The 22,933-nt window shown below is 48.8% G+C and overlaps 11 protein-coding genes across 11 annotated transcripts; 3 read left to right on the plus strand and 8 right to left on the minus strand.

Moving 5' to 3' along the window:
- Window positions 1-719: 719 nt before the first annotated feature.
- Window positions 720-1,543, minus strand: LCP9604111_4703 (polyadenylate-binding protein; the record flags this gene model as incomplete). The annotated part of the gene is made up of 4 exons (XM_039072432.1): window positions 720-869; window positions 926-1,013; window positions 1,073-1,329; window positions 1,463-1,543. The coding sequence occupies 4 exons, from the start codon at window positions 1,541-1,543 to the stop codon at window positions 720-722; spliced, it is 576 nt and encodes a 191-aa protein (XP_038929193.1).
- A 1,037-nt stretch (window positions 1,544-2,580) lies between these two features.
- On the minus strand, window positions 2,581-3,346 carry LCP9604111_4704 (vacuolar protein sorting-associated protein 29; the record flags this gene model as incomplete). The annotated part of the gene is made up of 4 exons (XM_039072433.1): window positions 2,581-2,697; window positions 2,750-3,163; window positions 3,225-3,239; window positions 3,290-3,346. The coding sequence occupies 4 exons, from the start codon at window positions 3,344-3,346 to the stop codon at window positions 2,581-2,583; spliced, it is 603 nt and encodes a 200-aa protein (XP_038929194.1).
- A 1,075-nt stretch (window positions 3,347-4,421) lies between these two features.
- Window positions 4,422-5,629, plus strand: LCP9604111_4705 (alanine--glyoxylate transaminase; the record flags this gene model as incomplete). The annotated part of the gene is made up of 2 exons (XM_039072434.1): window positions 4,422-4,510; window positions 4,561-5,629. 2 exons carry the CDS (start codon window positions 4,422-4,424, stop codon window positions 5,627-5,629), a joined length of 1,158 nt encoding a protein of 385 aa, XP_038929195.1.
- Window positions 5,630-6,458: 829 nt separating this feature from the next.
- Window positions 6,459-7,183, plus strand: LCP9604111_4706 (GPI anchored serine-threonine rich protein; the record flags this gene model as incomplete). The annotated part of the gene is made up of 3 exons (XM_039072435.1): window positions 6,459-6,577; window positions 6,644-6,742; window positions 6,838-7,183. 3 exons carry the CDS (start codon window positions 6,459-6,461, stop codon window positions 7,181-7,183), a joined length of 564 nt encoding a protein of 187 aa, XP_038929196.1.
- Window positions 7,184-7,386: 203 nt separating this feature from the next.
- On the minus strand, window positions 7,387-8,288 carry LCP9604111_4707 (uncharacterized protein; the record flags this gene model as incomplete). Its single annotated transcript, XM_039072436.1, has 3 exons — window positions 7,387-7,834; window positions 7,894-7,967; window positions 8,091-8,288. The coding sequence occupies 3 exons, from the start codon at window positions 8,286-8,288 to the stop codon at window positions 7,387-7,389; spliced, it is 720 nt and encodes a 239-aa protein (XP_038929197.1).
- Window positions 8,289-8,918: 630 nt separating this feature from the next.
- Window positions 8,919-10,056, minus strand: LCP9604111_4708 (HNH endonuclease signature motif containing protein; the record flags this gene model as incomplete). The annotated part of the gene is made up of 3 exons (XM_039072437.1): window positions 8,919-9,263; window positions 9,313-9,482; window positions 9,534-10,056. The coding sequence occupies 3 exons, from the start codon at window positions 10,054-10,056 to the stop codon at window positions 8,919-8,921; spliced, it is 1,038 nt and encodes a 345-aa protein (XP_038929198.1).
- An 818-nt stretch (window positions 10,057-10,874) lies between these two features.
- LCP9604111_4709 (uncharacterized protein) lies at window positions 10,875-12,056 on the plus strand (the record flags this gene model as incomplete). The annotated part of the gene is made up of 2 exons (XM_039072438.1): window positions 10,875-11,338; window positions 11,399-12,056. The coding sequence occupies 2 exons, from the start codon at window positions 10,875-10,877 to the stop codon at window positions 12,054-12,056; spliced, it is 1,122 nt and encodes a 373-aa protein (XP_038929199.1).
- Window positions 12,057-13,362: 1,306 nt separating this feature from the next.
- On the minus strand, window positions 13,363-15,333 carry LCP9604111_4710 (uncharacterized protein; the record flags this gene model as incomplete). Its single annotated transcript, XM_039072440.1, has 1 exon — window positions 13,363-15,333. The coding sequence occupies one exon, from the start codon at window positions 15,331-15,333 to the stop codon at window positions 13,363-13,365; it is 1,971 nt and encodes a 656-aa protein (XP_038929200.1).
- Window positions 15,334-17,761: 2,428 nt separating this feature from the next.
- Window positions 17,762-18,395, minus strand: LCP9604111_4711 (putative vacuolar transporter chaperon Vtc1; the record flags this gene model as incomplete). The annotated part of the gene is made up of 2 exons (XM_039072441.1): window positions 17,762-18,108; window positions 18,362-18,395. 2 exons carry the CDS (start codon window positions 18,393-18,395, stop codon window positions 17,762-17,764), a joined length of 381 nt encoding a protein of 126 aa, XP_038929201.1.
- Window positions 18,396-19,289: 894 nt separating this feature from the next.
- On the minus strand, window positions 19,290-21,328 carry LCP9604111_4712 (GMC family oxidoreductase; the record flags this gene model as incomplete). Its single annotated transcript, XM_039072442.1, has 4 exons — window positions 19,290-19,705; window positions 19,766-20,774; window positions 20,842-21,021; window positions 21,083-21,328. 4 exons carry the CDS (start codon window positions 21,326-21,328, stop codon window positions 19,290-19,292), a joined length of 1,851 nt encoding a protein of 616 aa, XP_038929202.1.
- Window positions 21,329-21,712: 384 nt separating this feature from the next.
- LCP9604111_4713 (Zn(II)2Cys6 transcription factor domain-containing protein) lies at window positions 21,713-22,906 on the minus strand (the record flags this gene model as incomplete). Its single annotated transcript, XM_039072443.1, has 1 exon — window positions 21,713-22,906. One exon carries the CDS (start codon window positions 22,904-22,906, stop codon window positions 21,713-21,715), a length of 1,194 nt encoding a protein of 397 aa, XP_038929203.1.
- Window positions 22,907-22,933: the final 27 nt, after the last annotated feature.

A 22,933-nucleotide genomic window follows, 5' to 3' on the forward strand; every position in this document is an offset into this window, starting at 1 on the left:
GTGATGGGTGGTAGTAGTGTTAAGAGAGGAGAAGGAAGAGAAAGAAAGGGTTAGGCGTTAGGTGCGCCCGGGGTTTGTATGGCGCAGGTACTCGGACTACGTATTCACTATGTACGAGATACCCGGTCAGTACTTCCTGGGGCTGAGCACGGTAGATTTCTAACGTTGAATTATAATCTCGCTATCATTTTACTACATAAGCCCATATTGTATAGCCCTAGAAAGTCATATTCAATTTTTTCCCAGGTTACCTTCTAAGCATACGTAATAGAGTAAATTTAGCGGGTGTGGGCGGGTAGAGTGGCAATTTGATATTAATAGGATGGTAATAAGGAATATCACAGCTATGCCAGCTACCCCAGCTATCCTGGTAAGAGTTACGGCTTTTTGTTTAGGCAACCGTATTTAGATGATGTTCGAAGTTCTTTATATGCCGCCATTGGTACTATAGTATGTACCCTGTACTTTGTACCCTATATAATACACAACCCTTCTAGTTGTACCCCCGTGTACATTAAATACAACTCCCAAAGCCAACAATAGCCAAATCTCATCTCGTATTCTTTTTTTTTTGCTAATTCTTTGCCCGGAAATTATTGTACAGCACAGTTCCCACAACTCCATACCCACACATAGAGAAAATGAGGAGAGGATTCAGTTCCGGTCCTGAAATCGGACACCAGACCCGGGATTTCCAGAAGCACGCTCAAACAAAACACTTAGTAGGGCGAGAAACCACGGCCTCGGCCCCGGTAGGGAGCACCACCGCGATATCCACCACCACGAGGGAAGCCACGGCCACGACCGCGGCCGAAGCCACGACCACGGCCACGGTGCATCCCAGGCAGGTTGGTACGCTTAGGCACGACCTGTTAATCGACATAAGTGAGTGTAAAGAGAATAGGACCAACATTTATAAACCGACCTTCAAGTTGCGACCGCGAAAGACACTCTCGTTCAACACCAGAGCCTGAGCGACTAGGCTAGGTTCCGCAAATTCAACATAGGCATAACTGCAGCGCCTTGTCAGCTCATATCCATATATATTCCAGTCCATCTGTTCAGATCTCACCCTTTGGGCTGGCCAGAAAACTTGTCCAGCAAAATGGTAACCCGGTTGATGGAACCACAGCTCTGGAAATGAGCCTGAATTTCCTCTGGCGAAGCACCGTAGTCGACATTGCCGACGAAAATGCTACGCGCATCAATATCTTCCTTGTTCTCTTGGAGGCTCTCGGTTTGCTGGTCGAGGTCGGCTTGCATCTCCCGCAGCTTGGCGGCCTCGGATTCCATCTCGGCCACTCGTCGCTTCATGGCCTCAATCTCTTCCTGTAGGGATCAATCATGTCAGCGGGGTATGCCTTGTATATGAGAAAAAGTATGCGACGTTGGTATGAAAGAAATGACCCAAAAATCTCGAACAAAGAGTGGAATTGCTTTCAATGCAGCGGAACAACCCTACCTCGTCATCTGCACCATCTTCCTGGTGTGGAATCTGCTCCGCCTTGACCTCCACTGGAATCTCCTGACCTTCAGCAGCCATCTTGTCGGTAAAAAAAGAGAAGTGTTAAGTTGAGGGTATTCGAAGGGTCGGTGAACGCGCCGGTAATACCGATGAGGGGAGCAAGTCAGAGCTCTCCGAGGGTCGGTATAATCTTTACGCCTCAAATTTTGTATATGAAAACGAAGGTATTGAGTTGCTTGAACTTGGGAACGGCCCAGGTGATTTGTACGAGTTAGATCCCTCTGTTCAAGACCTCTAGGCGGCAGAGAATTGAAGTTCTGGGGTTTGGCAATGAGAGGCTTTCTATTTCGGGAATAGCGCCTTTCCGACGATAAATCGGCATACTGCCGGGCGGTATATACTTCCAGCCTCACTCGACAGGGTTCACTTCACTAAATGTCACTAGGATATGGCCCTAGGCCTTAAATAGGGTCCTCAGTTTCTGTTATGGTCTAGTGGTAAAATACGCTGTATATTTTCCACACTAAGTACAAACATTCGCCTTTTGAAAAGTGGAGAAATTGAGTATCTTTGTATGGCACCGCCTGTACAAAAGTACATCGGCATGATATTTCAATTATCTGAATTCTTCACCATCGACTAGATAGAACTTGAAAAGAATTATTAAGTGGAAAAGTTATAGACCATTGGTGTTTATGGAGTCCTGTGTTTGACATGATCTTGTTCCTCTCCATTGAATGTTAGTTTAATCCTAGTTCAAGGGTGCAGAAATTCGGACCATCGAGTTATCATGCCTATGCACATGTTGCATGTGTTGAAAGTTTGCTAGATAAGCAGAAACTCCATGGACCAGGAGAGACGCGCGAGCAAGACATAAGAGAATCACAAAACGAAATCAGAGCGAGGGATTCAGCCCGTAAGAATAGATGACAATATCGTAGCAGATTTTGAGGAAATGACTCAATTCAAGGTATCATGTATCAAATTGAAAAAGCATGAGATCTGCTACAAGTCAGAAGGAAGGAGAAGAACGTATGATCAGGCGAACACCAAGGCAATTATGTACACGGATGAGGGGAAAAGTAGGACAATAGGCATAACTTATAAGGACGGCATCACGAAGCCGGGGGGTGGTTCTTGCGGAAGGAGACCTTCTCAACAGCGACATTTTCTACCCCATTGGCGTCGGTCTTCAGCTGATAGACGTACAACACAAGGACATCACCTTGGATCTATTCGGAGTCAGCATGTACACTATCCTTCAAATCAGGCAGGGCAACCCACGTCCATGAGGCAGAAACTCGGTGTAGGTTCCTCGTCATCTGGCCAGAAGCCCGAGCTCATAGCACCCGTTGCGCTTCCCGGGTTGATAAAGAACCGACCCTCCATCTCAAATGCCTCGAAGCGGTGGGTACCACCCCACAGCAGGACATCGACATCCATCTGGCGGGCGGCAATAAGCAGTGCCTCGGCGTCGGCGGGTGGCACGATGGTGTGGCCATGGGTGAACCCAATTCGTAAACTGCCATGGGTCACGATCTTAGAGAGAGCGAGGTTGGGAGAATCGACATCGTAGTCACCCTTGACCATCTGTAGGTCCGGGGCTACCTCGCGGAGGAAATCATAGGTCTCGCGATCAGTCAAGTTGCCCAGACAAAGGGTCTGGCCGATCTTGCCAGGGGTCAGGAGTTTGCGAAACTAGAATCGAGAGTCATTATCAGCATGCTGGAGTAGATTGTGACGCAAAAGACAGACGGACCTTGGCTGGAAGATCCTAGACGACGTGTTAGCGGAGACAGTGAAGCTGAGCTGAGGACAGCTTACAGGAGCTCGGTCAGGGATGAACAGGTCACCAATGACCAAGACCAAACGGGCGGTCATCCTGGATGGTGCGTGTGGGGTCAATGAAGATCAATGGTCCATCCACGGTGATTGGAAATCGGAAATCGGAGCAAAGCCAGAAAGAAACAACGCCTGTTGGCTTCAGCCTGATGGAGCTTCGCGGGGAAGAGCAACTAAGCAATGCCCTAAGCCCTATTTTATGTCCTAATATGGCTAGCGCTATCTGCTCTATGAAGCCATCTCGATCTTGATTTTCTTTCGCATTGGCTCATCAGACCGAACGTCTCGTCCGAAATGCTTTTCGGTTTGATGAGGCCAATCACATGCTACACCTCTCTTCGAGGGTTTACTCTTGGTGGAGGTCGCCGGAGGAGAATACTACATTGGGGTTCGACAATCGAATAGAGTAGCAGTTGCCGGGCAGACATCGGCATTTGGATTTGATATTATATAGACATTCAACGAGAGAACGAGTGTAGTATTCGATACTCCAATCTCCAATATATGTGAGTGAACAGTACGGAGTACAGCATATATACTCCGGGATGATATAAAATGACAAACATCCTGCAGAATACCCCAGATATTGCCCCATATCCCCAAATACCCTCTATAGAAGAAATCATACGGCGTGAGACTCAGACGGTTGGAAATCTCACTCGGTAGGATCCGCCCGGCCATCTTTTCTCCGACGTCAAACCCCGAAAGAAAAACAGCCATCTTCGGAGACAAGACTCAGTTCATATATAACCCAAGTCTCACTTCGCACGTCCTCGGTTCTATCGTCCGAGTCAACAAATCATCGAATTCTCCTCGGAATCTCGGCCAATCCACTCGGCGGTGATCCCCGAAATCCCCTTACCCTCGGGAACTCCTCCAATCCCCTTTCACGCGAAGAAAAACTACCCCGCGGCTCGCCGCAATCGGAAAACTGGCGTCCAGATCGCCTACGGAGCGTTTGAGCCTGATTTCCAGACACCTGGACCAGCGTCTCCCATTGCCTGACCTCAATACTCCCTTCTCGACCGAAAGAAATTCACTATTTCCCGACGACATCGAATATAAACCCATTGATCGCTCCATTTCTCCTGCCCCTCTCTCATCAACTCCCACTATGTCTATTCAAACCCCTCACAACACCCTCCTGATCCCAGGACCCATCGAATTCGACGATGCCGTCCTCCAGTCTATGTCCCACTATGCGTGAGTCACAATATACTATGCTACAATATACAACCAACTAACTCTCCCAGTGAGAGCCACGTCGCCCCCGGCTTCGTCAAGGTCTTCGGCGAGACCCTAACTCTCGTCCGCAAGGTCTTCCAATCTACCAACCCCGCCGCGCAGCCCTTCATCATCGCCGGAAGCGGCACACTGGGCTGGGATCTTGTCTCCGCCAACCTGATCGAGCGCGGGGAGAACGCCCTCGTTCTTAACACCGGATACTTCGGCGACTCCTTCGGCCAGTGCCTCGAGACATATGGTGCTAACGTCACCCACCTTAAGGCACCCATCGGCGATCGCTCTTCGCTCGAGGAAGTGGAGCAAGCTCTCAAGGAGAAGTCGTACAAGGTCATCACCCTCACACACGTCGACACCTCAACCGGCGTCCTTTCTGACGTTAAGGGCGTGGCACAATTGGTGCGCCGCGTCAGCCCAGAAACCCTCGTGGTCGTGGACGGCGTGTGTAGTGTCGGCTCGGAGGAGATCGCCTTCGACGAGTGGGATCTCGATGCCGTCCTTACAGCTTCGCAAAAGGCCATCGGCTGCCCACCCGGTCTCAGCATCGTCATGACATCTGGACGCGCCATCCAGGCCGCCCAGTCGCGCAAGACCCCGCCCAGTTCTTACTACGCCTCTATCGCCAACTGGCTCCCTATCATGAAGAACTACGAGAACAACAAGGCCTCTTACTTCGCTACCCCACCCACCCAGCTCGTCCACGCCCTCCACACCACCCTCACCCAGATCACCGTTGATGTCCCCGCCCGCTTCGCTATCCACGCCAAGGTCTCGGATAAGGTCAAGGCTGCTGTTGCCGAGCTTGGTCTGAAGCAGGTCGCTTCCCGCCCTGAATGCCAGGCTCATGGCATGACTGCCATTTACTTGCCTGAGGGTCTGGTTCCGGCTGATGTCCTGCCTGGACTGCTTAAGCGGGGTGTCATCTTTGCAGCTGGCCTGCACAAGGAGATTGCTACTAAGTACATCCGGTTCGGCCACATGGGTGTCAGTGTCACTGATCCCAAGCGTGGTGACATTGACAATGCCCTGACGGCGCTCAAGGAGGCTCTAACCGAGGCCAAGCAGGCTAAGGGTCTGTAAGGGCTGTACTCCGGTAGATCATGTAAATAGGATCACTCAAACTTATCTAGAGTAAACCTTGTAGATCACTTTTGGGTAAAACTACTGCAATGAATTATTGATTATTGATAATGTTTGTTATATCTCAGTTTCAGAAACTACCTTGCATAGCATCATGATCCTGTGATTTTATGGAAGCTCATCATCGTATAGAAGCATCAATCTTCCTCTTTTACCTACCATGATATTTATAATTCTACCTACAGCCCTGAATTAACAAGAAGCAAACCTTCTAATCTGCAGCTACCCGCCGATCCTCCACATTCTGGAATCCTCCCTATTGGCGAGTCTAACCAGGCCCAAGGCACTAGCCGAAGAATGCACCAGACTTGTAGGGATGGACATGAACAACCAGTCACAGTTAGGAATGTAATATTGTGCCAGGAATCACTCCTCGCAGTCTTATATTTTCCCTTGTCAGCTCCTACTTAGTATCAGAGAAGCTGGAAATATGCCAAGACCCCCTGTAACACCCCTAGACAGCAATGCATTGAGCAACCCTGCCTTGAATAAAAACGGCGGATCTTCAATGTTTCGCGTAGCACTATGGTGTGGATGGTTCCTGCATCGCTAGCCAAACTAGGGCTATACTTCCACATGGAATCTCCTTGTGGTTTTCGATAGGGTTATGCCTGAGATGAAGGTGAAGGTGGTAGGAGTAGAATGTTATGTCTTTGATAGAATGTAGCAGTGGACTTCATTTTATTTGCATGTATCCCCTATATGTATCATCCATAAAGTAGCGAAGTGTTCCAACCCTGATCATATCTTGATATAAAATCTATACAAGATGCATTACTTGAAACCCATCCTCCCATTTATTCTAGCAGCCGCTACTTTCGCCTCAGCAGCCACAACGACAGCCACACTAGCAGACAATGCGATGAATACTACATGTGTATCAGACAAGTAAGTTGGGTCGATCTGCATACGCATTCCAAATTGAGCCCAGATACTGACCATCTAACCAAATAGCATTCTGCAGCAATGCGTCCAACCAATGCAATCTACCTTAGCAAACTGCGCACCGGACGATTGGAATTGCCAGTGTACTAGTAGCACAAATATCCTGGAGTAAGTCTCATCTAACACCTCGACAATTCCTAAAACTTACTCTATACGCCACCTTCGCGCATCCAAATAACACATTGACACTAATACCACCTCAGCTGCTATGATAACTGTCCCAACGACACATCGAGAAAGGACGCCGAATCCATGCGCCAACAAAACTGCGCTAATGCTAAAGCACATGTGCCAACATCAATATCAACAGCTGCATCTGCTATAAGCTCTAGTAGAGCTGCGGCTACGAGGAGCACTGACATTGAGGACGAAACGGAAATTTCCGACTCTGAGGCCGAGAATGAGTTCAAGGAACATCCGATAAAGCAATATAGTGGGTTAGAGGCTAATTCGATCCCCCGTCCAGAACAGGGATCTGCTTCTGTTTTGAGGATGGGTGGTTGCTTGAGTTTTCTAGGTCTTGCACTAAGTATCATTCTTTCGTTCTAGTGTTGTCTTCAATATTACTGTGTGTTCCATATACTATAAATACCGTCCTAAGCCTACCCTCCCATGCACATATTGTACTTTATTTTTTTCGCTGACATTTTCTTCAAGTAACGCACGAACTCAGACCCAAAGAAAAGGAACCAGAAACCATTGGAACAAACTGCACAGTGGTAAAAGAAAACAATTGCCCGTCCCATAACGCGCTATGCATCATTTCCGAATGGCTGAACAACTTCAATCCCGTTTCTTGTATCTTCGACTGACTCTCCGGCAATCCAGCATAGAATGGTGACCCAGTCGTCTAAGTTATTTTGGATACCGTCCTTAAAGTCCATGATTCGCGACGAACGAATTTGAAGAGCCTTGGGGTTCTGCTTGCCATGCCAGATCTGAAGGATACGGACTTGAAAATCCGATACTGAAAAGACTGTGATAGGGATGTATCGGTGGTCGTTATATCCATCTTCGAGTCGGCGCTTAGCGATCAAGCCATAGGAAACAGATACCTCACCCGAGTTAAGGCGATCAATAAGGTGAGGCTGTGAATCAACTATGAAGGCGTTGATATGGGGCTGAGACGCTTTCTTCGCGTTTGTCCAGCCTGCGAGCTTCCATTGCCATTGGGGTGCATATACAGAGCCCAGATTGTTGCTATATAGTAAGGATAGTTAGATAAAGGTATTATATAGTATAGGAACTCAGCGACTTACTCTTCATCAAGGATATAAGCCGGCATATTCTCACCAAAGATGTTATCCAGAGAATAGTGGAAGGCCTTGACCACCTGGCACGCGTTAAGCCACCGCCGGTATTGATATAATTCCGGGATATCCTTGATATTCAGGCCGTGGATATCGAATTCATCCCAACGTTGTTAACGTATCACATAATAGGCGAATGGATTCACAAAGCGAGGGCCATAGTCTAGGGGATCACCGGAAGATAATTCTAGTTCAGTGGTAGTGATATGCAGATTTTCCTTGTTGCTGCGAGAGAGAAGGAGAGCGAGGGCCTTCCGAGTGGCGTTATGGCAGGTTTTAACGTAAACCTGACCTTCGTCCCACTGCGTCGTTTGGGGCTCATGCTCTGATGTGATGGGCTTCATACTGTGTCCGCCTGTCGGTCACGATAGCGAGTCAGGCGTTGAAGCCTGCTAGGTTGTGCTGTCGGAAACAAGAGAGTGAGACAGCTTTTATAGCTGATGTGATAAGGCTAGAACCTGTTGTTGGTCTTCTTACGTGCCTTGTTGTTGTTGTTGTGTTGGTTGATTGGCGTCGGTTGGCTTGCCAAGCTGGATTGAAGAAAAGCAACTAAGCCCAATTGAGATTTGACACGGCAGAGCCGCCAAACGGTGCTTCTAACTAGTAGAGTTCCTTCGTCGCTACTATAACCTCCTTGAGAGTTTTAAGATAACCGTTTTTGCGAAGTACTATTCGAAAGTATAGGTATAGGTATAGGTATAGCTATGATCCGGGAATATTTCTAGTAACAGGTAATAATTACTACTACTTAGGAAGAGTAGGGCGTTTCGCTACAAAAAGGCTGCACGGTGAAAACGAGATTTCTAGATGTACCCTTTCACACTGAGTGGAAACATCTATTCATATAGCAATAAGAATGCAATAATCATAGTCGCTGCTGAACAAAAGAAAAAGCGAAAGTAAAAATAAAGAAAAGAAAAAAGCAAATTTGACTCCTCCGTGGCTTGTCCTCCGGGCTGCAGCATAGCAATAACTTAGAGGTTCTTCATGGCAAGAATTGCGTCACAGACATCAGCTCCAAGCACAGTTCCAGCGTCAGCGTCACGAGTGGAGGTATCGCCGGAGTCAAACGTCTTGTCTTGAACAAGGGATTCGGGGAGTTCCGATCCGGAAACACAACGGGCTAGTGTAACCAGCGTCGACCGATTGAGGTACTCGCCAGCCGAGGGCCAAAAACGCGTGGCTTCAACCTTCCTTGCCACGGCGTCACTAACTCCTCGGCTCTTTGCATTTAGGTATGCAATGATGAAGCAGAAGTACAAATACCGTTCGCGAGGACGGTTATCGGAAACGAACGTCAATGGCTTGTTGTCAATGTCCTATTATATCATTGATATAATACTCAACTCTAGCTTTTGCAATACTAACCTTTAGTCTCATATAAGATCCATCAAAGAAACCGATGGTGTCCTCCTTCTTTGATTCGTCCAAGACAACACACCTCCATTGAGTTGGACTTTTCATCGGGCCGGGCATAGGTACAATCGCGATGGTACCTCGGTCGAAAAGTAGCTCAATATTTTCTGCCAGTGTGATGCCTAATTTGTATGAGTCAGTCATTTCCTTTGCCACAAAGAGAATATTCTTACGATTGCGGCGGTCACCAAGAACTCCATTGCTGACTCCGAATAGGTGGCAAACATCCTTGGATGTCATAGATTTGGGTACAAGATGAGCAGCTTTGATATTATTTTGGGGAAGTACAGTGCCCAACACATGACACCACCCAAAGCCAGGGCGACAATGCTCATTGATACCGTAGTACGCGTAGACCTTCTTCTTGAACGCAGATTGATCATACTTGGAACCTTTCTGTTTTGCACGTGCCCCCAGCACACGGGAGATTCTAGCGTCGCGGTAAGCATGCTCGAGCAGGCTTTGGTCAACCGGTCCTTCAATCCTCTGACGTTTCGCTGAAACTTGTTCAGCAATGTCTTCGATGATCAATGGGCGCTGTGCCTTCAGGACATGAATGGTTGATAATGACGAACGGAAGGACTCTAAGAAGGTTTGTATTTCTTGCTGAAAGGTGTCGTGGGAGATCTTTTCTGTCTTTCTTGCTTCGTTGAGGCCGTCTCGGACACATCGTATATACTCAAGTTCACTTTCCATTGCCGCGAATTTCATGCCAAGAATATCGGATATTGTCAATTCATCTGACATCTCAGAAAGGCGGGATGCTACACTTACAGACCTTTGCTTGTAAGTCCGTAGCGCTAATTGACGAGAGGGCGCCATAAGAGACGATATTCTTTCGGGGATCATGGGGGACTCGGCAGGCTTGTTCACTGACGGTATTATGCGGACAAGAAAATGAAGGGCTGATCAAACTGGAAAGAAGAGGTAACAGGCTAGTGAGGTGTTGGGAGAAATGCAATATCAGTGGATAAGCTGAAGAAAGGTGACAGACTGATGAAAGTGCCAAGCTGAAGTAAAAGAGCAACTAAGCCTAATTCGGGTTTGACATGGCGGAGCCGTAGTCATTAAAGCCGTTACTAGAGTAGTTGCTCAAAGCGGTCTCTCGAGCGGTTTTCAAGCGGTTGCTTAAGTAGTTGCTTAGGTAGTTGAAGTAGTTGCTAAAGTAATTGACATAAAGTGGTTGATTAAACAGTTAATAATGATCATGATATGATAAAGGGGACTTGATTTTATTAGCAGTTTGCATACCAGGAAATATGCCTAATTGTGAAGGCTGTACTGAATTACAAGGATAGGGGAGAATAAGCTAGCTAGAGGGCAGTCGCTTCGCTCTGCAACGAGGCTGTCGAGATCCCTAGTATCTTACAGTCAAAATTACAAAACACGTAAAATACAGCCCATACCGTTATCAGCTTCGATAACAGCTTATACGATCTCCACGCAAGCTTCAACATCCTTCCAAGGTTCTATCGTCTGCCCAGTACGAATTGCCTCCCCTCAGTAATCTCGCTATGGCGAAGGAAGTAATTACTAGGACAGCACGTTCCCAGCCTGATAAAAGCCAAGACCATCACAATGACAGAGAGAATGACAACAAACAACATGAATCATTCCATCCGCGCCATATCACCCTAGAGACATTCCACAACCTGCTATCCCACTACCCATCAACGGTAGAGCGAGTGCACCTCAACAAGCTGAGGCTGAAGCTGCAGTCAAAGGCAGGGAAGGGACCAAAACGAAAAGCGGGGACGAAGGTTAGCATAGCGCCGACCACAAAGACGGAGCTCGATCCGTCCGAGGAGAAGCGTATTATCGAAGAGAGGGAGAAGTTCCTCCAGCTTGACCGGTGGCGCTATGAAGTTCTGCCGAAGATTATCGCGGAGCGGGCGAGTGAGGGTGGTCAGAAAGAAAGCGCGCCGGAGGGAGCGCACTTGCTCAAGGAGGAGTTAATTGATATCATGGAATGGAAGACGTGAGTAACAATTTGCGGTATTCATACTACAGGTTCTGGCTTTGTCTGACTTATTTCTAGGAAACATGGTGTTTCCCGTCCCATGCTCATGGGAATGGTGAAAAGCAACCAAGTCGCAACGATCACCAAGTCTACATCTACGGCCTTTGCCACCCTCCCAGATGCAGACCCTGTAATTGCGCCGAATGATGCATTCCCCAAAGCCAGTTTGGACGCTCTTACTGCGCCTATCCGTGGCGTCGGCCCAGCTACTGCATCTTTGATTTTGTCTATTGCCACGGTCTTCGGCGATGCTAAGAAACAAGTGCCCTTTTACAGCGACGATGTGTATCTTTGGCTTTGTCTGACGGATTTCCCAGAAGGTATACATTGCAAAGAGCAGAAGCCTTCTAAACACAAGAAGCCCAATGGGGAGTTGATTGTCAAGTACAATATGAATGAGTATCGAGATCTGTGGAATGCCTCACAGGAGCTGCGAGCACGGCTTAACAATGGCGCTGGAGAAAGATCTGTCTCCTTTATCGATATTGAGAGGGCTGCTTATGTGCTCCGCAATATCGCTGTCTCGGATTACTATGCCAACCAAGAACCCGAGGCTGGTCTAAATATTGTGAAAGATATTGATTCGGTGAATAACCAGCTACCAAAGGAATCAAAGATAGATTCTGGCGAGCTTGGCACGAGGCGTAGTAAGAGGATAAAGCAAGAAGCTACGTGATGACAGCTGTATACTATTGAGGATTGTGCCTTTCATGCTGTTGCCACTTCTTCCCATACTCCTAGCTGGAGACAAGATGAATATCAGGAGGGATCTCAAGCAAGAGGAAATCCAACACGCATTATCCCAGATATGATGTCTCTGATAAAATAGCCAAACGGATACGATCGTCTCACGCCTTCTGTACACTAAGTCTTTTACGGGGTACAAGCACCTTCCCTTTTCCCAACCGCCAGTATCTCTTCATTAAAGCAACGGCGGGAGGAACCTATAAGAATGACAAATGAATAAAGAGACATCTGCACTGGACACTCGGAGGATGTTATATAGTCGACATGACGCACTGCTGATCGACATACCTATCTCTACCTCGGTCATCATGATTCGTCATTCATATTCCATAGATTGGTATGATGAAGCCCAAATTATAATCCTCGTGACTCTATATTGATTTACGACCAGTAGTTCATCAATATCTTCGATTTAATCTGCCTAACTTGCTATACTATAGACAACCTACGCGAGACTACCATGAACTACCTATTCCAGACGTATATCGTATGCAAACTATGGCTGCTACACTTCCTAGGCAACGACATAGCAAAGGAAGCCCGGCAAAGATTCTAATATAATCTTCATGATCAATATCACCTTCATGACACACCACCTGAAGCCGATTCGGAAGTAGAAGAGCCCGGCAATAACTAGGGTCTACATAACTGAATACAGGAATTTAGTTGACCATTTTGTATAGTTATTACACAGGACCTGACTCAAGACCGCTTGCTGGTTACAGTATTCACTACGGAGTATAGTCTAAGTTCAGAACCGCATCTATGCCAAACCAGTCGCATTTTTTCTCAGTCTCATTGCTATGTACACAGTCACGGCCGTCACGTCTTGATTAAAAGCAGATATGGGATACAGGAGAGACGCATGCATCACAAGAAATAAAAGTGGGGTAGGGGTAAGACAGAAGAAATTCATCAGATCATGCAATCCATGCATTACGGGTCATCGTCAAAGATGACCGGTTTTTCCAGTGAATTGTGTTTCGACATGACGCAGAGGGGTAGGGAGAAATAAGTAATGGTGGATGGTGGATAGATAGTCAGGGGACATGAAGATACGTAATGTCTCCCGTAGGGAGAAGCGAAGAAGAGAGGAGATGAGAGAGGTCGGAATGGTAACGGCACTGTGTGAAAAGTGGCAGTACAGACTGGATCAGGGCGCGTGAGATCATAGCAGGGCATTCTACCCCGGTTTTTTTCAAGTTTTTTCATAGAACAAATAGTGAACCCCGTCATTACCGCTTGGACGGATTAGGCTTGCGCTCGGCAGCACACTTGGTCTTGGCATTGTCCGCGGAAGAATTGAGATAGCCCACATGCTGATCGTCGTTATCGCTGAACGGCACAATAGATGAGATCTTCTTAGAGCGACTGCGCTTCAAGGGCTGGGACAAAGGTGGCCCGGTTTGCGGCGCAGGACTCGCGAGGGAAGGTCCCGGCTTGGCTTCGGCGGCAGCCGATGGGGCAGCGGCGCGCTCGTCGTCCTCGACATGGATGTGGCGGAACTCCTGGTCCTCCTCATCTGCTTCGGATGACGCAGGACTGTCGGAGTCGGAAGCTGCCTCGTAATCATCCTCATCATCACTGACCAAGCTGGGGGCCTGGTTAGCTTCGATGGCGTTGGGGCTCAGAGTTTGGTGATCCATGTCCGATTCCCGAGACTGCAGAGATTGGGATTTGCCAGCGAGCGAGATGTCCAGGAAGGACTGTGGGCGCGAGGGGGTCGCATGCTCGATGGGCGGGGTGTGCGCGCGGTCGAGTGCCTTTCGGCTCTCTGACTCTCCAGCAGTTTGACCAACAGGAATACGCATCAGCTGGCGACCGGTGCGAGCACCAAGGGAGGGACGGCTGGTTCCCGCCGACACTCCTCGATAGTCATCCGTTTCCGAGTCATCGTCGAAAAGACCACCGAGATCTACAGGCTTTCGGGATTCTTCCACCAACTTGTCCATGTTTAGACCAGCACCACGTGATTTCATGAGAGCGGACAGATGAGGAGTTGCAGGAGAAGCCAAAAACTGTGGGTTTGGAGGCTGTTGGATGGGCTCGGAGCGTCGGCGATTGGTCGGTTCAGCAGTTGCGGGAGGAGTGGTAACAGCAGACGTGGTAGCCGTAGCCGGTTTGCGGGGGGTGACAAAGTCCTTAGCGGGTGTACGAAGAGATTTCCAGGGGGTTGTAGCAACGTGGGTAGAGCGGATGAGAGGATGCACGTAGCCCGGAATTGTTGGATTGGCAGTGGGCTCAGCAGAGCCACCGACAACAATCCCGGCGTCGTCCACCTGAACAGATTGACCGCAAGCCATGGCAGCAGCGTCGTGGCTGGCAAAGTTGCGGTTGTGCGCGATGCGGCAGTGATTAATGAATCCCTGAGTGCTGGAGAAGTTATCGCGCCGGCAGTCCAGACAGACCAGCTTGACCAGGACACCATCCGACTTGCGCCGGATGAGCATGGGTCCCGACTTCTCCTTGACCACAGGGTAACCAGCCGACAGTGCGGTATGCTTGGTGGCAGTTGAGCCTCGCTGGGGACGGGTCTTTCCGGCCAGCATGCCCATCTCACCGGGATTCCCGCGCGTCGACCGACCCTCAACCAGCGAATTGGCTCGCATCCCAGAGCCGACTTCACCACCGTCAAAGCGAGGGTCGGGAAGCAACCACCGGGCGTAGTGGCGGGCGTAGGGACCTTCGGTTACTCCCCATGGAGCAGGCGACATCGGCGCGGGACCATTTCCAGGTGCCAGCACTGACGCGCCCGTTCCCGAGCTCACATCTGGCGAGACACCGGCAACATGGGATCCGGGATACGGGATTTCGCCACAGCGTCGCAGCTGTTCCAGAGCGACTTGGCACTTGGCGATCTCCTGGTCAATAAGACGAAGCTCGTTGTGCTTGAGTAACACCTCCAAGCTCAGCTGGGCGGTGATGGTTTCCCGAAGTCGGGTCACACTAGGTCTGGCGACGACGGCGTCCTGCGCCGGCGGACGCGCGGATGCGACCGGTGAGTCTGACGATGGGGTTGGAGTAGAAGGGGTCGGAGTGATCGAGTCAGCGATCACGGTCGGAGTTGGGCGCGTAGAAATGGAGTCGGCGCAGACTTTCGTCCTAGCGGGCGCATCGGGCGCATCGGTCGCGTCGGACTCGGAGTCTGAACGTTTGCGTTTGAGCTGGGGCAGCGACAGAGCGTTGATACCACAGTTTGGCAGCATTTTGACATCATCCATCACCTTATTCCCTCCTATAGTAGAGGGCCAGGGAAGCAAGCGAAACATGCCATGTGACTGCATAGAGATGGTTTTGGATTAGGTGGCAGATGGTCCATGCGTTCCAAGTTTATTACGGGAAAGGAATGGACGTCGATTGCGCGACCGGATGTTGATTACGGAAGGCAGAAAAAAAAATCTATTAATAAGAGGGAGGAGAGTACAATAAAGAGAAGGGGGGGAGAATGAGAATGGGAGAAAGAATAGTGGACAGAGGAACAATTGGAAAGGAAAGGGAAAGGGGAAGAAAGGGGGATTGCGAGAGAGACAGAATAAGAGAGAATAATGGGAATGGGAATGGGGGAGAGGTGCCTGAGAGGAGAACGGGGTGGAGTGGATGATGCGATACTTGTTGTTCCCATACAAATTGTATGGTCGGGCCATGTACCATTGGATAATCCCATTGGATCAGTCTCAAATATCTGCGACACGTCATACACTATTTACCTGAATTATTTATTTATTTACGGAGTACAATACGGGGTATACGGAGTATCTATTCTATTATGAATGATTCAAGGCATTCATGTCGTCCTATTCACCTACTACCTATTCACAGTTACTGTATTCATCCATAACCCATAACCTTTTCACATTCGGACTATGCTGGTACCCAATATAAAGCACTCTGACCGATCCTCTTGCATGCCAAGCCTATAACGGGTCTGGGCCTTGCCCTATTCCTGCCTAAGCTAGCTGTATCTACGATCTGGAAGATCCCTAGCAAATCAGATCCTACATCTATAAATTTGGCCGGGGGCGAACCGGCTATAAACAGGTTCTGACTGCGCCTCAATTGCATGTGCGAAACACAAAAGTACAACTCATATTGCATAGGTCAGATGTGGCTGAGAAAGCAAATGGAAAGTGGTGGAAGATTGTCGAACCGAAGGGAACAAGGGAGAATAGGGGCAATTCTAGGGAACTCTATATACAACCATCGGAGCCATTATTCTACGAGATATATTGCCCCTATTTATAGCGTCATTTGCTGACATCCGGGGTATACTCTAGCCATTTTAAGGCATATCAAGATCGGACTCTTATCAAGATATTCCACGATCATAGTACATAACCCTAACTCGTATCCGTATCTCTTCCTGACTTTTAATCTGCATCCACTCATACCTTTCGCTCATTTACTGTACGGAGTATACTTTCCGTCACCATCCTGACTATCGTAGAAATGTACTTGGTCAACCTTGCATAATATATATATCGTATTGGTTCCTAGCACAGACAACAGTACGATCCCTCTCTCTAACATTTCCGAGATAACTCGCTGCAGAGTATAATATATACTTCATATACTAAGCACATTCGAATCTCCAATATTTCATTCATGCACTCCGCATTATGTGGATGCGATCAACTTCAGACCCCGAATTCTAATCCTAGCCTGCAGATCACTTGGACTTATGTACCGGTTTGAAACTCGGCTGTTCGTGTTGTAATCTATCGACGTTAATTTACGGACCACCTAGATACTATTCAAGATATGTATACAGATAAGGCATGTGAAAATCATATTTAACGTTGCAATCAAAATAGTAGCCCCTGCTTTTGCGGACCATACAGCGAATCTGTTATCGTCAATTGTCTACTCCTCGAGTCACTCCAACACACTCCCAGCATTAACACCCCTTAGCGCCTTGCACAAACAACCAACAACAGCCTTATCGATCCCTAACTACGGTATAAACCTAGTTGGCTAGCTCGAATGCTGGTTAGGTTTATTCTCGAGCGGGGACTTTCACGGGATTAGTATTACTTTCAGTGTGCAAATGCTGGGCGAATTTGTGCTGATGCGAGGGATGGAAGGGGATGGGAGGTTCCTATGTTTGTTGATGAGTGGTCTCGAGAGGCTGGTAATAACTATCAATGTTCTTGCGCTCCGTGGTATTACATTCTGGGCACAAAGTTCTCCAGTGATAACAGGTTTACTGCCAAAGGTTAATCTGAATCATTGTGAAACTTTGCTGAGCGTATCTAGGGATAGACAATTTCTCGTGAGATTGACAGTGTGTACATATAGAATGCCACGATATATTCAATTCTAGTTCAATCGTTCATTCTTTTTCGCTTGTTAGACAAGCACAATCCCCAAACGCCAGTGCAATAAAAGAAGATAGACGCTCGACTCGAGCATATGGACGCGAAAGGCATTCTGGCCTCATAAGCGTAAAGCAGGCCAACACACGCCAAGTGAATACATAAAACAGATATGGTTGTCGAAATAAACAGTGAACGAACAAGAATGGGCCAACGTGATCAATGGTATAGCATTCAGATGGCGAGACGGAGAAATCAAATCTCCAATCCAACATCGCCATCCCCACAAGAAAAGCAATAGTATCCACTATCCAGGCTGGGCCTAGTTCATCTCCCCATCCTTAATCCGCAAGATGAAGTTAACAACGATAGCGGCGAGCAGGGCAATGGCGAGGATTGTGGGACCGAATCGATCATCGATACCGCTCTGCCCGCGCCGACGGATACTCTGCGCACGCCAGTGGAATGTCACGAGGGCGTAGATCATTGCGCCCATGGCGATGACGGTGAAGAGAGCTGCGGAGATGCGACCGATGCGATCGCCGAAGTTGAGCAGACCGACGGCTAGGCCGCCCAGGATGACGGTGAAGTTCAGCCATGAGAGGAAGGTACGCTCGTTTGCGAAAAAGACTTTGGGCTCAACTCGGGTTGGGAGGGCGATCCGCTTGCCTGGTGGGTGTTAGCTGGGTTCGGGTGGAGATTGGAGGGTTGAAAGGTGGTTGTGGTGTGGGTTAGGATGGTGCAATTGTTCTGCTTCTCTTGAGTGTGGAGGTTATCGTGGTGTGAGTCGGCCTCCACAGCCCAAGAGAAGCAAAACAATTGTGCGCCAGGAAGAATGGCGGTGACGGGAGTGTGTCTAGGTGGAATTGTCTCTCATGCGGAGCTGCTGAGCTGCTGAGATTGGAGGTGTTGTCGGACTTACCCGGAGCGGTTTGGAGGAGAGGTTGGCTAGACATTGTCGGATGTGAAGAGGGGAGGTTGTTGGGAGAGGTCGGAAGAAGAGAATTATTGGAAGAAAAATCCAAACTCAGTCAGGTACAGAGACTGGCGAAGGAAAAAGCAAGTTAAAAGAAGCGAGAGGCTTCAAAAGTCAAGATCTCGCCCCCCCCAATGTTCTGTTCCGTCCTGGGACTAGCGCATACAGCTCTGTTGCACGTGTTCCCACGATTTGATGAGAGGATCAGGTGACTAAGTATACGAAATAGCGTGGGTTTTTAGTTTTGATCTTGGATATTATTACAGAATACCTGTATCATTCATATATCAATTGGTCAGATCTCTATTAACAGAAAGTGCCTGAATTCGACACAATATATGCTCTTCATTGATATTTACAACGTTGGATTCCGGAGGCCCGAGTTTCAACCCTCTTTGCCTTACTCTCATACGGCGAAGGTGAATGGTCAATGCAAAAATAGGCACGGCATCAAGCTTTAGACTTCATCTTGATATTATCCGAATATCCCCCGAATTAGTAGAGCTGACAGGTAAAATGTACAAAATTCAGCCCAACATTGCATGCATCTATACCATATGCCTGTATCGGGTATCTTGAAATAATATCCTTCCCGATATCGCCCCAATTAAAATGGGTCGAGACCTAATTCAAGGTCTAGAATATATAGATCCACTTAGTCTAATATAGCCGCTATGCTGGCATTAATTGGGTAAATGGTAGTCTAAATTCGAAGAGATGGAGTGATCAAAAGAGATTATCCTCCCGCATAGCTGTTACAAAGCTGTGAGGTTATGAGAAGAGTTCAAAGATAATGCAATTTCCATGTTTGGGACTAAGTAATTTAGTGTGCTATAGTTAGGGTTTGGAGGGATACCATCAAGTGAAACGAACCCTACGTCATAGTCTCCTTCCTAGCCCAATCCTCGAGAATCAAATCCGCCGCCTTCTCCGCAACAGCATACACAGTGCTAACAATATTCCCCGAAACATTATTCGCGAACACGGACGCATCCGCAACACGAAGTCCCTCCACGCCCTTCACCCTCAATCTGCTGTCCAACGCATCACCCATAGCAACGGACCCGTTGATGTGGTACTCGCCTAAAACGAGGTCATACACTGCTTCTCGGGCCGTATCCATGTCCTGCAAGTTCATACTAAGGTCCGGATAAGCGCGCCGCAGGAACGAGGACTCCACGTGCTTTGATTTTGTGACTTTATCAGCCCAGCGCAGTAAGGCCGCCAGGAGGGAGACGTCTGCTGGGTGGCCGCCGTATTTGGGGTCGATGATAGGGGGTTTGGTTGGGTCTGGAAGCATTAGTATATGAGATGATTGGGTACTCAGGGGAGTCGTGTTCTGTCACTCACCTGCACTCCCAATATGGATAGTCCCTCTAGATATGGGGTACTGCAGAGAAAACGCCATGGTCAAACCAGCTGGTTGATCAGCCGAACGCGGTGTAAGCAGCTTGCTCTGGTGATCCATCGCATGCGGGTTCATGGAGGCTGGCACGGTAAGAGCCTTCATATTGGCAGAGTGGTCGCTCTCGAGGTGTGCAATAGTCTGTGCAAGTTGTTTCGCGTGGAATGCGCTGGTCGGTTTGATATCGCGAATACTCTGGATGATCTCTCCCAGCTCCGTCTCTGAGAGTATTCTCTTTGCCGGGAAAAAGCCCTGCATGGTGCTGACAGAGCTAAGTGGCCCGCCATTGGCTTCGACATACTGCTTACTAGCAGCTTCCATTGCCTCGGGCACTTGATACAAGGTATCCCGTGTGACTATTCCGGGCTGGACATCCATTACAGAAAACGTGAGGGGGTGGTCTAGGACGTTTGCACCGACCCCTTTGTTAGCGACCTTGCACTCAACGCCGGCGGCTTTGAGAATCTCTGGGTCACCGATCCCCGATAGCTCAAGGATCTGGGGGCTTTGCAATGTCCCACCGCTGACGATTACTTCACGTCGCGTGGAGACCTGGTACTCGACTCCATCGTGTGTGAAGCTTACGCCGGTAGCTTTGTTGCCGTCTAGTACGACGCGATTGACGAGGGCCGAGCAGACGATTTTGAGGTTTGGCCGAGCGGTGCGGATGGCTTCATAGTATCCTCGTGCGGAGTAACTGCGCTTGCCTTTATTCGGGCCGGTTCGATCGACTGCACCGAGGGTGTGGTAGAAGCCGATGTGGTCACCACTCCATGCGTCAGTGGGCTTGCTTGATATGCCGGTTACATCCTCGCAGGCTTTAATGATGTCGTTCTCCACCGGCAGGATTGAATCATTGAAGCTGGTGCGAATGGGCCCGCTCGTGCCGTGGAACTCGCCTACAAGTGGCATTGTGGACCGACCGGTGATTGATGGGTCGATTGGCTCGAGGGTCTGTTCATTTTGTTGGTCTTTCCATTGGAAAGAATTAGATTGGAAAGTCTAAATGCTGAGATCGTACCTGATGTTTTCGCATATACTGCTGCATATGCTTCGCGGACCATCCATCATCCCCTACCAGCTCCGCCCAGTCGTCGTAGTCTTGTGTCGATCCTCGCACGTAGATCATATAATTCATGCCGCTGGATCCACCGAGGAGCTTTCCCCGCGGCATATGTTGAGACACGCCACGATTGCCTTCCTATACCCCCCAGGAAATGAATTAGCGACCTGAAGCAGAAGTATGCAATGGGAGTACCTACCTGCGGCACCGTATACATGCACCAATCATACTCGGGATTCTCGAACATCTGCGGGAAGGCCGCAGGAGTATCAACTATTGGATCTCCAATGCGATACTTGCCCGCCTCAATGACACCGACGGTTACATCCGGGTTTTCGCTGAGGCGCGCTGCGAGAGCGAGTCCTGCAGTTCCGCCGCCGCAGATCACATAGTCGAACGTGGTGCTGGTGAACTCCTCGACTGTGCAAATTGGATTCTCGGCCATTGTATGATTGTTGATTTAGACTGGAAGAGTGTAATTGGGGAGACCCACAAGTTAAGTAAGCACAGAAGGGATAGTAACCTCAGGTAGGACGAGCTGCGGGGGTTAGTAAATACTTACCGATAGTTATGCCAATAGAGTTTAAAACATACCGAAAGCGGAAATATATGGCATCCATCTACTTCACGAAGGTTGTCCCTTGGTCAAGATCACCGCCGCTGACGTTCATGTTCGTTGGCGGCAATTCTCAGTCTCAAAAAGATAGAAATCGTGTTTTTATATGAATGTAAATCGCTTCAAAAAATGCTATATGTACAATGTGTTAGTCTCAAGTGACCCGACTGACCCGGCCATGATGTTTGGATGACGCAGTCACCACTCCAATACTCAAAGCTCCATCTTCCGCTGCACCCAAGCAAGAGCTCTCTCCCACCTCGCATCCACACACCTTAGAGCATCAAACAACTCCGAAACCAGCGCTCTACCTGAATCCCGCGCCCACCATCGCTGCCCATCAAGCTCCCTCAGCAACACCCCCCAATACATAAGAATCAGCAACGAAAATGGCTGCCGACACCGGAGACTATCAACAAATTCTTTCTCAACAGCCGCAAGCCAAGCGAGAACCGGCGCCGGATCCGCCGAGCGCGCAAACTTGGCATAACAATGCCTCAAATGCGCAATAACTTTCTTATTAATAAGATGCTGCCCCGAGTAAATTCCAATCATAACTTGATCATTCAATTCCGATAGATGTGTCAGCGCAGCTTCTGCATCGGTGTCAAGTTCAGCAGGCGTGTTTTTCCAAAATTCGCCCTGCGAGAATAACTCTAGCTTAATCCACGACTTGGTGACTTGAATGATCTTCTTCACGCCCTGCAGCAGCTCGAACAGTATCACAATGTTTTCTGTGATACTGGCGCACTCGTCTTTCGTGACGGTTAGTCGGGGTGACGCAATGCTGATCGCGATCATGACGATCGAGTGCGCGAATACCGCGTCGCAGTTCTGCGGCGTGATATTATCGATCGCGTTGCGGAATGGAGTCAAACTACGGTTGTAGTACTGCAGTCCTGTCTCGTAGTACAGGAGTGCTAATTCTGGTGGTTCGCATGTTGTTGCGATGTGCATTGAGGCTAGCGCCAAGATCCCGCTCATCAGATATCCATGTTTGAACGCGAGTGTTGGGATGGTTATTTGCCAGATTTTTATTTCCGAGTCGCTGATACAGAGGCTTTCGTACGTCTCTGTTGCGAACTTGTGCATTAGTTCTAGGTTGTCGATTCCGAATGAGTTTGTCTGGGCTGGTGCCGGGACTGGTATTGCTGTGGGAACGGCTCGACCAGGCACCGCTGTGGGCGAGCCGTGGCCATCTAGAGGCCGAGGTACGTCGGATGTTGAACTGGGTGGGGTAAGATGGGCTGTAGCGCGACGGGCAGCGGCGACTTTCAAATATGTGCATTTTAACTCGCGGGTTGTGCAATTCGAGCATGGTGGACCCTGCTCGTCACATTTGACCCGCCTGTTTCTGCATTGATCGCACCCGTTGCGGGATTTTGTGTGCGCGCGTAGAGGGGGCATGTTCAAATTTAATTGACATGGTGCGGA

The sequence above is a fragment of the Penicillium roqueforti genome (genome assembly GCF_015533775.1).
Source record: "Penicillium roqueforti strain LCP96 04111 chromosome Unknown scaffold_10, whole genome shotgun sequence".
Lineage (NCBI taxonomy): Eukaryota > Fungi > Ascomycota > Eurotiomycetes > Eurotiales > Aspergillaceae > Penicillium > Penicillium roqueforti.